General features: G+C 47.3%; 1 protein-coding gene across 2 annotated transcripts; it reads left to right on the top strand.

Moving 5' to 3' along the window:
• The first annotated feature begins 7233 nt into the window (after nt 1–7233).
• On the top strand, nt 7234–13975 carry CLEC10A (C-type lectin domain containing 10A). Of its 2 annotated transcripts, none has more exons than XM_009189513.4 (9): nt 7234–7785; nt 9000–9097; nt 9753–9869; nt 11541–11636; nt 11724–11795; nt 12448–12534; nt 12629–12783; nt 13058–13152; nt 13291–13975. In XM_009189513.4, the coding sequence occupies exons 2-9, from the start codon at nt 9037–9039 to the stop codon at nt 13457–13459; spliced, it is 852 nt and encodes a 283-aa protein (XP_009187777.1). In that variant the 5' UTR covers nt 7234–7785; nt 9000–9036; the 3' UTR covers nt 13460–13975. The 2 variants fall into 2 exon arrangements, with proteins under 2 accessions (XP_009187777.1, XP_009187776.1); XM_009189512.4 differs by having other exon boundaries at nt 7265–7785; nt 13046–13152.
• The last annotated feature ends 977 nt before the right edge of the window (nt 13976–14952 follow it).

Genomic DNA, 14952 nt, shown 5'->3' with positions numbered 1-14952 from the left:
TTTACCATCAGGTCAAACTTTTAGTTGTTCTTTATATATCAAATGATTTTGGATTGTATTCTGGACATTTTATTTTATTTTATTTTTGAGATAGAGTCTTGCTCTGTCACCCAGGCTGGAGTGCAATGGTGTGATCTTGGCTCATTGCAACCTCAATTATAGGCACATGCCACTATGCCCAGCTAATTTTTGTGTTTTTAGTAGAGATGAGGGTTTCACCATGCTGGCCAGGCTGGTCTTGAACTCCTGACCTCAGGTGATCCACCCACCTCAGACTCTCAAAGTGCTGGGATTACAGGCATGAACCACTGGGCCCAGCCTATTCTGAACATTTTAAATGTTAAGTTATGATGTTCTAGGTCTTGTTTAAATTCTGTAGAGACTGTTGATATTTTTGTTTAGCAGGCAGTTGACCTGGTTAGGTTGAGGCTGTATGTTCCAACACACCTCTGTAGGGTGTGGTTCCAACGTCAGTTCAGTTCTAAAGCCTTTTGATATTTTACATTCTCTTCTGTTCTTTTTAGAACTCTTTAGGTCTGTCATAGCTGTGTGCCACTCAGTGGTTAGTATGCGGCATAAGTGGTAGTTTATTCATTAGTTTAGATCTCAAAGTCTTCAGGATGCTAATTGGGATGAGATCCTTACAGGCACGGCTCAGTGGTCAGCCCTGGAGCTCATCAACAGCTTGATGGTGTAGCTTTCCCAAGCATACATATCTTCATGATCTCCCTGGTACCCTCTGGTTTCTGCAGCTCTTCTTTTTGGCTCTACCGTGAGAAACTCAAAGGTCTAAATGGAGGAAGGGCACAGAGAAAAAAAACAATAACAGTACAAAGGCATTCTCAGTTTATTAGAACTGCAGCTCCCTTAGACAGAGAGGAAGGTTCTTCTCCCTTAGAATTTTGGCGTCTGCTGGCCCTAGTTTTCCCACTGCTGCCATTGCTGCCATGAGATTGACCATGGACATGGGCACAAGAAAAGAAAGGGGGAGGCCGGGCGTGGTGGCTCACACCTGTAATCCCAATACTTTGGGAGGCCGAGGTGGGCGGATCACAAGGTCAGGAGATCCAGACCATCCTGGCCAACATGGTGAAACCCTGTCTCTACTAAAAATAGAAAAATTAGCCGGTGTGGTGGTGGGCGCCTGTAGTCCCAGCTACTCAGGAGGCTGAGGCAGGAGAATCGCTTGAACCTGGGAGGCGGGGGTTGCAGTGAGCCAAGACCCTGCCACTGCACTTGAGCCTGGACAGAGCAAGACTCTGTCTCAAAAAAAAAAAAAAAAAAAAAAAAGAAAGAAAGAAAAAGAAAAGAAAGGGGTGGAAAAACCCCAAAGGAGATTTCTGTATTTCCTGTGAGTGTTAGGAGTTCCTCAGGCCAGGCCGAGAATGGGTTTCCTGGAGCTCCCTCTATCCATGCCTCAGTGTTCATTTCCAGAATTTTGGCCATGCTGAACTCAGGTTGGGGAACCATGGAAGAAAAAATGGTAAACTCGCTGCCAATTCAGTGGTACTTCAAATTCTGGTGTTTTTCTGCAACAAACATGTTACAATTCATTTTTCAGTGTTTTCAATAAGCTGATGCATACGTTCTACCCACATTTTAGAGTTGTGTTCAACGGGAGAGAAAGGGTGGAATGTGTTTCCGTCATTTTACCTGGAACTGGAAGCCCTCGATAAATGTTTAAAGCTCAAAATAATACATTTTCTATGATCAAAATGGAATTAAATATTAAATATATTAAATCAATAACAAAAAAGTGGAAAAAAATTCCAAATATTTTGGAATTAAACAATACACCTCTAAATCACCTGTGGATCAAAAAAGAAACCATAAGGTAAATTAGAAAATATTTTTGGCCGGGCGCGGTGGCTCACGCCTGTAATCCCAGCACTTTGGGAGGCCGAGGCGGGCAGATCACGAGGTCAGGAGATCGAGACCATCCTGGCTAACATGGTGAAACCCCGTCTCTACAAAAAATACAAAAAATTAGCCGGGCCTGGTGGCGGGCGCCTGTAGTCCCACCTACTTGGGAGGCTGAGGCAGGAGAATGGCGTAAACCCGGGAGGCGCAGCTTGCAGTGAGCAGAGGTCGCGCTACCGCACTCCAGCCTGGGCGACAGAGCAAGACTCCATCTCAAAAAAAAAAAAAAAAAAGAAAAGAAAATATTTTCAACTGAGTGAAAATGAGAAGATGCTACATCCAAACAGGGCTTAGATGAAATTGTAAAACATTCAATGCTTAAACTAGAAAAAGAAAAAGGGTCAAAAATCAAAGAATCTGAGCTTTTACCTGAAGAGACCAGGAAAAGATGTTTATATCCAACGTACAAAAATGAAGAAAATAAGAGCAGAAGTCAATGAAATAAACAAACAAACAAAAATAAGGAAAATTAATGATACCAGAAACTTTCTGAAAAGATCGATAAAATTGATAAAATTGATAGAAAAAAGTGTGAAGACATAAGTTGCCAGTGTTGGCCGGACACAGTGCTCATGCCTGTAATCTCAGCACTTTGGGAGGCCAAGGTGGGCAGATCACTTAAAGTTGGGAGTTTGAGACCAGCCTGGCCAACATAGTAAAACCCCATTTCTACTAAAAATATGAAAATTAGCTGGGCAGGGTGGCACACGCCTGTAATCCCAGCTACTTGGAAGGCTGAGGCACAAGAATCTCTTGAATCTGGTAGGCAGAGGCTGCATGAACCGAGATCATGTCACTGCACTCCAGCCTGGGCAACAGAGTGAGACTCTGTCTCAAAAACAAACAAACAAACAAACCCCCAAATTGCCAGTGTTAGGAATTAAAGAAAATATAAATACATATCCTACATACATCAAAAGGATAATATGAACAAGTTTTTGCCAACAAATTTGCCCATAAATAGAATAAAATGGACAAATTACTTGAAAGATACACATTATCAAAACTAAAAACGCATTAGGAAATCTGAACAGACTTACCTGAATTCAAATAAATTCACAATTTAAAATCTTTCAACGAAGAAAATATCCAGTTTCAGATGACTTCTCTGATGAATTCTATCAACTATATAGGTAGAAATAGTTAATTAAATGGAGAAAAGTGTTTTCAATAAGTGGTGCTGGAATAACTGTATATATATGAAAAAATATAATTCGTAATGATCATAGACACACATCAAAGCTGAAACTATAAAAATTATCAAAGAAAACACAGGCTGGGCATGATGGCTCACACCTGTAATCCCAGCACCTTGGGAGGCTGAGGTGGGAGGATTGCTTGAGGCCAGGAGTTTGAGACCAGGCTGGGTAACAATCGTGAGGTCTGTTCTCTACACAATAGAATATTTAACTGGTGTGGTGGTGCATGCCTGTAGTCCTATCTACTCAGGAGGCTGAGGTGGGAGATTCGCTTGAATCCAGGAGAGGCTGATTCTCCTAGATTTTTAAAGTAGACAATCATGTCATTTACCAATAATGACAGTTTTCTTTCGCTTTCAACCTTCGCATGTTCCAATCACTTGTCTTTCTGTATGGTCTGGAAGAATCTCATGGAGAACTGGTGGCACGAGCGTGCTTTCTCTTGTTCCTAGCTTGAAAATAAAATAAAATAAAATAAAATAAAAATTCCTGACCAGTAGAGGTTCTAGGAGAGGGTAAGAATTCACAGAAAATGTGGTGGAAGAGGGAAATGATCATTGTCAACTGTGAAAGGGGTCTCAGGAACAGAAGTGTTTAGGAAAAGACAAGAAGATTGCTTGCCAGGACCTGACAAAGAAATCCAAACTAAGACCACAACAGGCATTGAAAGGGAATTTCTGCAAGATTACCTTTGCAAGCAAGTTTTTATCAGTCTACTCATGATGGCAAAACCCAGTGCTTTTCTCACATGATTTTCATACGCACAAAAGGTCATGACATACCCAGGCGTCAGCACTGCAAACATCAGGGATAGACTTGTTTTTCCTAGGGAGTCAGCAATTTATAGAAAATGCTCAATGTTTAATTTATTTTGGGGACTAGGAGAACTATTTTTTTCATGAAACCCGCAAGCAATTTATCAGCGAAGTTCTGTCTGCTCCACCTTCACCATATATCCAGAATCACAACACTTCTGACCACCTCATTTCTCACCTGGATATGACAGCAGCTTCTTACCTAGCCCCCCGTTTCCAGCTTGTTCTTCTTCATATCAAATTCATAACACAAAAGACACACTGTTACAGTTAACGTATAGGTCAAGTTATGTCATTCCTCTGCTCCAACCCCTTCAAAGTCTGCATCTCTGACTCAGAGTAAAAACAAATCCTTAATAACAGCCAACAAGGCCCACATTTTCCCCCATCGCTTGTCTACTCTTCTCCTCCCTGACTCACTTCTCTATAAAATCTCTGGCAACTCTGTCAAATGGATGATCCTCATATGCACCAGACATTCTCCCACCTCAGGCCCTTTGCACTTGCTCTGCCCTCTCCCTGGATCATTCTTCCTGCCAGAGTCTCTTGTGACTTGCTTCTTTGCCTCCTTCAAACTTTGCTCAGATATTGCCTTCCCAGTGAGGCCTTTCTTGACACTCTGGTGTGGTTTGGATCTGTGTCCCTGCCCAAATCTCATCTTGAATTGTGATCCCCAGTGTTGGAGGTGGGGCCTGGTAGGAGGTAATTGGATTACGGGGTGGATTTCTCATGAATGGTTTAGCATCATCTCCTTGGTGCTGTTCTCATGACAGTGAGGGCGTTCTCGCGAGATCTGGTCATTTAAAATCTGATCCCCTGGCTTTCTCTTGCTCCTGTTCTTACCATGTGAGGCACCTACTCCCCCTTCACCTTCCACCATGATCGTCAAGTTTCCTGAGTCCTCCCCAGAAACTGAGCAGAGGCTTCCTGCACAGCCTGCAGAACTACGAGGCAATTAATCCCCTTTCCTTGATAATTACCAAGTCTCAGGTATTTATTTAGAGCAATGTGAGAATGGCCCTATTCTTGAGGGACATTAAAAATCGACCCTATCTCATATCCCTCCTCTTTTCCCACAAAGCACTGTTGCCATGTGACATACGGGTATTTTACTCATTTATTTTGTTGATTGGTCACCCACTAGAAGGCACACTCTATGAAGGCAGGCCGTGTTTGTCTGCTCACTTTTGAACTCCTGAACTCTGCCTCTTAGGAAGGAAAGTGCTTGGCATACCATAGACTCTCAATAAGTACTCAAATGGATGAATACATACATGTAAGAGTGAATGGACATGTGTTTATTGCAGCACTGTTTACAATAGTAAAGACTTGGAACCAACTCAAATGCCCATCAATGATAGCCTGGATAGGGAAATTGTGGCACGTGTACACCATGGAATACTATGCAGCCATAAAAAAGAATGAGTTCATGTCCTTTGTAGGGACATGGATGAAGCTGGAAACCATCATTCTCAGCAAACTAACACTGGAACAGAAAACCAAATACCGCATGTTCTCACTCATAGTGGGAGTTGAACAATGAGAACACATGGACACAGGGAGGGGAACATCACACACTGGGGCCTGTTCGGGGGTCGGAGGAAAGGGGAGGGAGAGCATTAGGACAAATGCCTAATGCATGTGGGCCTTAAAATCTAGGTGATGGGTTGATAGGTGCAGCAAACCACCATGGCAAATATATATAAAAAAAAAAAACCGGACCTTCAAGCAATACAACAAAAAAAAAAAAAAAAAAAAAAAAAAAAAAAAAAAAAAGCTTCAAACCTGCTGAACCAGACTGAAAAAAAAAGTGAGTGAATGGAGAAATATCATAATACCATGTTCTTTTCATGGAAGATTCGTCTATGTCAAAATGCTGATTATCTCCAAATTAATACGTGAATACACTGCAAGACTGTGGTAAACACACAGAGAGCTACCCAGGTCCCCCTTCTAGGAAGGATGTGGTGACCCACCGTGGGGAGTGTAACCTGCAGACAGCCGCTTCCCGAGGTCACACCCATGTCAGGGTTGACTGCCAGTGACTGAAGAAGGTGGTGCTCTACAGGACCCTGTGGCAGGCAGTCCAATGCTGGATAGCTCCCAGGGCTGGCATTGTTTGAACCCAGAGCTCCCTGTTGGTTTGGTTGAAACGCTCCAAAGTGCTGTGCTTCTCCCTCTGCCCAGCACCATTTCATCCACTTTCCTTTTCCAAGTGCTAATCCCTCATAAATAGCTCGCACCCCAAATTCAGCCTCAACCTTGGCTTCCAAAAACATAACCTGCAACATATACTAATTAAAATACCAAATACAAAATAAAAACAAAACCAGAAACAACCTGGTCGGGTGTGGTGGCTCACGCCTGAAATCCCAGCACTTTGGGAGGCTGAGGTGGGCGGGTCATCTGAGATCAGGCATTAGAGACCAGCCTGGCCAACATGGTGAAACGCCATCTCTACTAAAATTACAAAAATTAGCTGAGTATGGTGGTGGACACCTGTAATCTCGGCTACTCAGGAGGCTGAGGCAGAAGAATCGCTTGTACCCAGGAGATGATGGAGGTTGCAGTGAGCCGAGATTGTGCCACTGCACTCCAGCCTGGGTGACAGAGTGAGACTCTGTCTCAAAACAAAAAAACAAAAAAGAAAGAAAAGAAAAGAAAAGAAAAAGACAATTTAAATTTCTGGTTTCTGTCAATAGAGAAATGCTAAATAAATAAATTATGATGCCTATGATGAAATGAGGTGCAGGTAGATCAAGTACATTTTATAAACTGATGCGGAGAAATGTTCCTCATAGATTGTTAACTCCAAAAAAAAAAAAAAAAAAAAAAAAGCACATAGCAGAACACAACCCCAAGTACATAGAAAATATAACCTAAAATGTATTTCTTCTCCTCCTTCTCCACCTTGTAAGATACTCAGTTTCCTTCCTACTCAAAGGGATGTGTGCATGGACTCAGGGCAGCTCCCTTAGGGGCTGGGCAGGGATCATGGGATGAAATGGAATCCTGTTCATGAAGACAGCGCCTGTGCTGAGAGCCAGAGCAGGGTGCCAAACTTTCTCCTTACAAGCTGTGTGTGATCTTGGGCTCTGAGCCTTAGCCCATCATCCAAAATGCCTCCCCCAGTGCTTGCGGGGAATGTCTGTGGAAGGTAAGTGTCTGACATAATCCCATCACAGATTAGATACTCAATAAGAGTTTGCTGTTTTCCTTGGCTTCTCCCTTCCTATTCTGGCCAAGAAGTTCTATTCTCTGTCACCCCCTTCCCTCCTTCCGAGTGGAGTGAGGCGAGTGAGGCCAGAGCTGAGCCGCTGAATGACTGGGACCTAGAGGATGCTGATGCCAGGGACTCAGGCCAGCATTGAGCCAAAGCACAGACTGGGCTTCTCTAGGATCAGAGGTGCGATGATGGAGACACAGCAATTCTGGGAAATGTAGAGGCAGGAAGTGAAAGGAAGTGTAGGGTAGAGGAGCAACAGCAGATTGTGTACCTCTATCCAGTCCTGCTCCCAGATGGTAAAAATGAGGAAACTCCAAAAAGAGAAAAGGAAGTAGGCATGGCCTGGAGGAGGAGAGCAGAGCTGGCTTCAGACCCAACTCTCTCCACCCACACACGGTCTCTGTGTGTTCCAATCCCCGTTCATTGTCATTTACTGTCGAAAGTTGAGGAGATGGGGTGTCCCAGATGATAGGGCTCCTGGGATTTCAGACTGAAGACCAGCAGGACTCCAGTCACCTCTACCCCAGCTCTCCAGGACACAGCGCTTCCAACTCTGAGTGACGTCCCAACTCTGGTCCTTGCTTCACAACCAACGTGAGAATCACACTCTCCAGACCTCCCACAGGTAATGGTGCTGTGGGTGCCGGTGAGACCCAGGGGACAGGGGATGTCAGAGGAAGCAGGGCGAGGGGGACTTTGGGTCTTGGGTGGGACTAAATGAAAATAGATATAAGGTGGCAGTGTGGGATTTAATTACTATGTGAAGATTTGAGACTCTACGCCCTTCACTGGATTCTAGATTGTGTTACAGCAGCCACAATCCCCTGTCATAAACTACGACTCTGGGAGGCTGAGGTGGGAGAATCGCGTGAACCCGGAGGCGGAGGATGCAGTGAGCCGAGACGGCCTCATTGCACTTTAGCCTGGGTGACAAGAGTGAAATTCTGTCTCAATAAATAAATAAATAAAAATAAAAATAAACTAAGACTCAAACTCAGCCTCATGGCAGGCCAATTTCAAGCTTTATCTTCAGCCCCAGCCCAGCCATGCCCTAACCCCAATACAAACCCTGGCTCCTACTTTATTATTATTATTTTTTGAGACTGAGTCTTACTGTGTCGCCCAGGCTGGAGTGCAGTGGCACTATCTCCGCTCACTGCAACCTCAGCCTCCTGGATTCAAGCAATTCTCCTGCCTCAGCCTCCCGAGTAGCTGGGATTACAGGTGTGCACCACACACCCGGCTCATTTTTGTATTTTTAGTAGAGATGGGGTTTCACCATGTTGGCCAGGCTGGTCTCAAACTCCTGACCTAAAGTAATGTGTCTGCCTTGGTCTCACAAAGTGCTGGGATTACAGGCATGAGCCACCACACCTGTTGCCCCCGACCCAGCTCCTACTTTAACCCCAACTCCATATTCAGCTTGAATCTTAACACCAACCCAAAGCCAAAATTGAACCTCAATTCTATTCTATTTCCAAATTCAGCACCAAACTTAACCCCAATTCCATCCATGGCTCCAACTTGCGTACCGATCCCAATCCTAGCATGAGACACAGTCTCCAGTCCTGCCTGATTACTGGCCCACTGGGCAGTCCTAGCAATGCATTTAGCTCCAACGTTACCCTCCAGTTTCACTCCCAAACTCATCTCGACCCCAATTCTATCTCAACTGCAAACCCAGGCCCATTTCCGTCTTAGCCTTAACCCTGGGCCCATTCTCAACCTGAACCTCATCTCCCAACTCAACTTCAGCCCTGCCCTTGGCTCCAACCTAGTCCCAACCTCCTATGCCCCAGCTCTGCCCCAGCCTGGGCACCGGCCCTGCCTCCGTTTCAGGTGACAACTTCAGAGCCGTGCTGGCCCAAGCTTGACAATGACATATGAAAACTTCCAAGACTTGGAGAGTGAGGAGAAAGTCCAAGGGGTTAGAAATGGTAAGAGGAAAGGGGAAACTCTCCTAAAATGCTCTCTTTATACGTTTAGAAGGATTTCTCCTGTCATTTCTGTACCTCCACCACGTGCGCGGATGGGTCCCCACTCTGAGGAGGTCAGGCCCCAGCCTCCGATGGGCCTAGTGCGAAGTGGATGCAACGTCCCCAGAAAGACTGGGACAGGGAGGATCACAGTGGACCCAGCTTCTGATGCCCTGTGGGGTGGGGACGAGAGCTGCACATTGGTGGAGGGGAAGATGAGTAGTTGGGTTTGGAAGGAAACTCATTTGTGAACCTGACTGTCCAGCAGGTAGGTGAGCACAAGCCCATGAAGGGCCTGGCTGCCCCCAGCTCTCCCCATGTCCTCCTGCCCTTGCCCCCAGCTCTGACCATGGGACCTCTCATATCGCCATCGTCCCCATCTGTGTGTGTGCACGTGGGTCCCCACGGGTGTGAGGGGCCTGTGTGACTGAGGACTTGTGCTGGTCCCTGAAGTCAAAGGGCTGGGCATCCCCCATCTGAAAATCCTCCTTGTCCAACCCTCCCCCGGTGTCCCCTGTGCCCAGCCCTCCTCACTAGATAGCTCCCTGGGCCGTCTCCTTCTCCCATCTCCGTCATGTCCGGAACCTCCTCATCCTGACACCCTCTCCTCTTGCAGGGCTGCCTCCTCCCCAGTCCCTCCTGCAGCGTCTCCGCTCTGGGCCCGGCCTCCACCTGCTGTCCCTGGGCCTTGGTCTCCTGCTGCTGGTCATCATCTGTGTGGTTGGATCCCAAAGTGAGGGTCTCAGGGGTGGACAGGGAAAAGATAAATAATGGGGTAGAATATAAATAATGGGGTGCTACAGTAGGGCAGAGGTGAGGCCTGTAGTAAGAGCAATGCAGGGCACAGTGTTGGGGGCAGCTGTGGAGATGACAATGGGGCATGGTGAGGACAATGCTACCAACTGTCATGGGGGTCACAACAGGGCCACTGAAGCACTGATGGGGTCACTGATGGAGTGATTGATGGGAACGGTGGGGGACACTGATGGAATAATTAATGGAAATAGTAATAGAAACACAATCGTAATTAATCGAAATCGTGAGAGCACTAATAGAATAGTGGTCGAGAATAGTAGAAACCCCTGTCCAGTAATTATAGAAATAAATCGCAAAGAAACCTGTCCCGAGTGAAACTAACCGAAAGTCAAAGAAACACCAATCATAGTAACAATAAGAGAATAGTAGTCGAGCACTATTCGGTAACTGAGAAACCGAGAATAAATTTTAGAGCACTAATGCAGAGTGATTAGGCCGAGAATGGTGAGCACTGGTCGATGAAGTGTCGAGAATAGTTAGAAACGCAATGGGGCGAATTAATGTCGGAATAAATTGAACACCAATTAATGGTGTCGAATCGTGAGAACTGTCGATAATTAATCGGAATAAACCGAGAACACAATCGATGTGTCGAGAATGGAGTAGAACGCAATTAAGTATTGATTAAGGAATAAGCGGTCGAGGGCAGTCGATGGTGTCGAATGGTGAGGGCATGGTCGGTGGTGTGGTCCGGAATCGATGCAGTCGATGATTGGTCGAGTCGTCCGAGGCGCAGTGATGGTCGGTCGGAATGGTGTCGGGGCTGGTCGATTGGTCAGGGCGCTGATGGAGTGTCGAAGGTGGTCGGGAACGCAGTGGGTGAAGTTGGTCGAGGAATAGATGGGAACTGATACGGTGGTCGTCCGGAACAGTCCGCCGAGGGCCTGTCGGGTAATGATGGGAAGGTCGGGGGCACTGATGGAGTGATTGATGGGAATGGTGATGGAGGCACTGATGGGTGACTGATGGGAATGGTTGGGGGCACTGATGGAGTGATTGATGGAGATAGTTTAGAGGGCACTGATGCGTTAGCGAGTGGGAATGGTGGGGGCACTGATGCAGGTGGTGGTCGCGAGGAGATGGTAGGCAGGCGCACAGTGCGATTGATTGATGGGAATGGTGGTGGAGGCACTGATGGGGTGACTGGTAGAATGGTGGGAGCACTGATGGGTGATTAGTCGGAATGGGTGGAACACTGAGGGTGATTGATGGGAATGGTGGGGGCACTGATGGAGTGATTGATGGGAATGGAGGTGGAGGCACTGATGGAGTGATTGATGGGAATGGTGGTGGAGGCACTGATGGAGTGATTGATGGGAACAGTGGTGGGAGCACTGATAGAATTGATGGACCCATAAATAGGATGGCTGCTGGCTCCTGGTATCACTGATTAGTTGGGTTATGTACTCAAATTACTTCACCCCTCTGAGTCTTAGTTTCCTCATCGGCAATATTGGACAATAATAGTGCCTGCCCCACTGGGTTGCCGTGAGGACCTAATGAGGCAATGCTTATGGAGGGCCCGGGGCGGCGCTGGCACAGAGGACCCGATGAATCCCAGCTCTGACCTTCCCATCCACCTGTTTAGATTCCAAATTTCAGAGGGACCTGGTGACCCTGAGAACAGATTTTAGCAACTTCACCTCAAACACTGTGGCTGAGATCCAGGCACTGACTTCCCAGGGTGAGCCTGGCTTGGATGGGGCTCTGGGCTGGGGCCAGGCCAGGGAGGAGGAAGTTGACCCCTAAGTGAAGTCTCCATGCCCTCCAGGCAGCAGCGTGGAAGAAATGATAGCGTCTCTGAAAGCTGAGGTGGAGGTTATCAAGCAGGAACAGCAGGCAGGTGAGAGACCCTCCAAGTATGGGTCTGGGAGGCTAGGCTCTCAGACGCAGGTGGGGGTGGGAACAGGCTCCTGGTGCTGACCTGCCCTCCCCTTCACCAGCAGCTTGAAAGGCAGTATGCAGGCCGGGCGTGGTGGCTCACACCTGTAATCCCAGCACTTTGGGAGGCCGAGGTGGGTGCATCACGAGGTCAGGAGTTCGAGACCAGCCTGATCAACATGGTGGAACCCCATCTGCACTTAAAAAAAATACAAAAAAAATAGCTAGGTGTGGTGGTGGGCACCTGTAATCCCAGCTACTCGGGAGGCTGAGGCAGGAGAATTGCTTGAAACTGGGAGATGGAGGTTGTGGTGAGCCGAGATCGTGTCATTGCCCTCCAGGCTGGGCAACAAGAGTGAAACTCCATCTCAAAAAAAAAAAAAAAAAAAAGTGGCATGCTTTCTCTGGAGAGCAGGCTGGAGAAACAGGAGTGGAGGAATCCAAAGCGGATTTGTATCTGATGGCTGTATCTGACCATGATATAGGGGGTGGGTGGGGACAGGAAGGAAAGTTCCTGGGCTTGGCCCTGTGCAGGGACATCTGAGCTCCAGGAACACACTAAGCAGAAGCACACCTAGGCCACTGTCCCCACTGCCCATCTGTGTGTGTCCCAGTTCATTCCGAAATGCTCCTGCGAGTCCAGCAGCTGATGCAAGACCTGAATAAACTGACCTGTCAGGTGGCTACTCTCAAGAACAATGGTGAGGAAGGTGTGGGGAGTACCCAGCCCTGCTTTTCTGCCCACGGCCCAATGGGCAGAGCCTCAACCTCTCCACTCTATTTCTTCCCACTCAGCGTCTACTGAAAGGACCTGCTGCCCCGTCAACTGGGTGGAGCACCAAGACAGCTGCTACTGGTTCTCTCGCTCTGCGATGCCCTGGGCCGAGGCTGAGAAGCACTGCCAGCTGGAGAACGCCCACCTGGTGGTCATCAACTCCAGGGAGGAGCAGGTGAGGGCTTCTGGTACTCAGTTCCTAAGACAAGTCCCATTTAGGGAAATAGTTCTTAATCTTGGCCACACATTGGAATCATCTGGGAGCTTCCAGAATGACTGTCATCTGTGCCACACCCTCAGCGATTTAATAGGCCTGAGCATCCAGAGAAACATCCCCAAACTCCTCAGCTGATTTAACGAAGAGCTAAAGTTGAGAATCTGCTTTAAGGAGTTGGCTGGGATGGGGAGAAGTCACCACTGCCCTTCTGTCAACCCAGAATTTTGTCCAGGAACATCTAAGCTTCGCATACACCTGGATGGGCCTCAGTGACCGTGAAGGAGCCTGGAAGTGGGTGGATGGAACAGACTATGAGACCGGCTTCCAGTGAGTGCACCCTGGCTTTCTGTGCCAATGTCCTCCGTCAGCGCTGCCCCCCAGGGATTTGACTGCCAGCCTCTCCTCCCCTAAACTGAATTCCACTCCACCTACCCTTCCTAGCTTGCTGTTGTCTTCTCCTCTCAGGAACTGGAAGCCAGGCCAGCCAGACGACTGGCAGGGGCACGGGCTGGGCGGAGGCGAGGACTGTGCCCACTTCCACCCAGACGGCAGGTGGAATGACGACGTCTGCCAGAGGCCCTACTACTGGGTCTGCGAGGCTGGTCTGACCCAGGCCAGCCAGGAGAGTCACTGAGCTGCCTTTGGTGGGACCACCTGGCCGCAGAAATGGCGGCGGAGAGAAGGACTCTACCCAGGACCTCCCCTCAAGACCGCTCTGGCAGAGGAATAAGCCCTGGGAGACTGGGAGCACTGCCAACATTTTGAATGTTTTTTCTTCTTAACTTTAAAAAGATGGTATAGAGTTCTTAAGCTTTTATTTTTTTTCCAACTTTTGAAAGTCAACTTCATGAAGGTATAATTTTTACAGAATAAAAATGCACTCATTTAAAGAGTAGAGATGACTTTGACAAATATGCGTGCCTAGGTGACTACTGCTCCGATCGCAATAGATAACACTACCATCACCCCCACCCTCATGCCTCTAGGCAGTCCAACCACTTCCCTGTTTCCAGGCAACTAGTGGTCTACCGTTTTTCCACTATTAACTGGCCTTGCCTCTTCTAGAGCTTCTAGAACTTCATATAAGTGAAATCATACACTCTTGTGTATATACTTCATATAAGTGAAAATATATTCTCGTGAGAACTTATGTACTTTGTGTTGCTTGATTTTTGGCAATTTAAAAATGGCAGAGTGGAGAAGCCAGGTGAAGCCTTCGAAAGTCCTATGCAATTGAGAAAATAGCATTTTCTTCTCATACAGATTTGAGTTCAAATCTTTTCTGTCACTTAAAGATGGTATAAATGTAGGATGTTTAGGAAAAGCCATTGTTTAATTTCTCTGAAGATCCCAGAGTTATTGGGAGAGGTAGATAAGATCCCCAGGTGTATTGGTTAGCAGTTGGTGTGTAACAAACCACCCCAAAGCTCAGGGCTTATGCAATAAGCATTGATTATAGCTCATGAGGCTATAGGTCCAGTCTGGTCAGGTTTGGGTCATCTTGGCTGGGCTTGTTCATGCGTCTGTGGTCAGCTGGTGGGTTGGGGGTTGGCTGGTCTAGGGTAGCCTTGCTCCCATGTCTCATATTTGGCTGGCTCTGGGCTGGGACAATGGGGATGACTGGGTCACATTAGCCTAGCCTGGCCTTGTTCACAGAATGGCTGGGTAGGGGTCCAAGAGAGAAATTGGAAGAGTGCAAGGACTTCAGAGCCTTGTTTGGAACTGAACCATCACTTCTTCTGCATCCTATTGGCCAAAGCAGATTCCAAGGCTGCTCAGGTTCAAGTATCAGAGAAATAGGTCCCACCTTTTAGTGGGGGGTGGGGAGGATCTACAAAGTCATTCATATTGTATAGAGAATGGATATAGAGAGGGGTGGAGATTTCTATTTTTTCTATCAATCGGGCATATACCAGGGAAAGCATCTCAGCTATTTTAATTCTTTTCTTTTTTTTTTTTTTGGAGACAGAATTTCCCTCTTGTTGCCCAGGCTGGAGTGCAATGGTGTGATCTCAGCTCACCGCAACCTCCACCTCCTGGGTTCAAGCGATTCTCCTGCCTCAGCCTCCCGAGTAGCCGGGGTTACAGGAGCCTGCCACCACGCCCGGCTACTTTTGTGCTTTTAGT

Source organism: Papio anubis, chromosome 17 (genome assembly GCF_008728515.1).
Source record: "Papio anubis isolate 15944 chromosome 17, Panubis1.0, whole genome shotgun sequence".
NCBI classification, from domain to species: Eukaryota; Metazoa; Chordata; class Mammalia; order Primates; family Cercopithecidae; genus Papio; species Papio anubis.
Note: the sequence above shows the minus strand (reverse complement) of the source record. Positions and strands in the feature narration are given on the sequence as shown.

Excerpts from the sequence above, each read along its gene's own strand:
- CLEC10A (XM_009189512.4), top strand. The coding sequence starts at position 9,037 with ATGACATATGAAAACTTCCAAGACTTGGAGAGTGAGGAGAAAGTCCAA. Across the intron at positions 12,784-13,045 it reads TCAACTCCAGGGAGGAGCAG|AATTTTGTCCAGGAACATCT; the intron begins GTGAGGGCTTCT and ends CTGTCAACCCAG. Across the intron at positions 13,153-13,290 it reads GACTATGAGACCGGCTTCCA|GAACTGGAAGCCAGGCCAGC; the intron begins GTGAGTGCACCC and ends TTCTCCTCTCAG.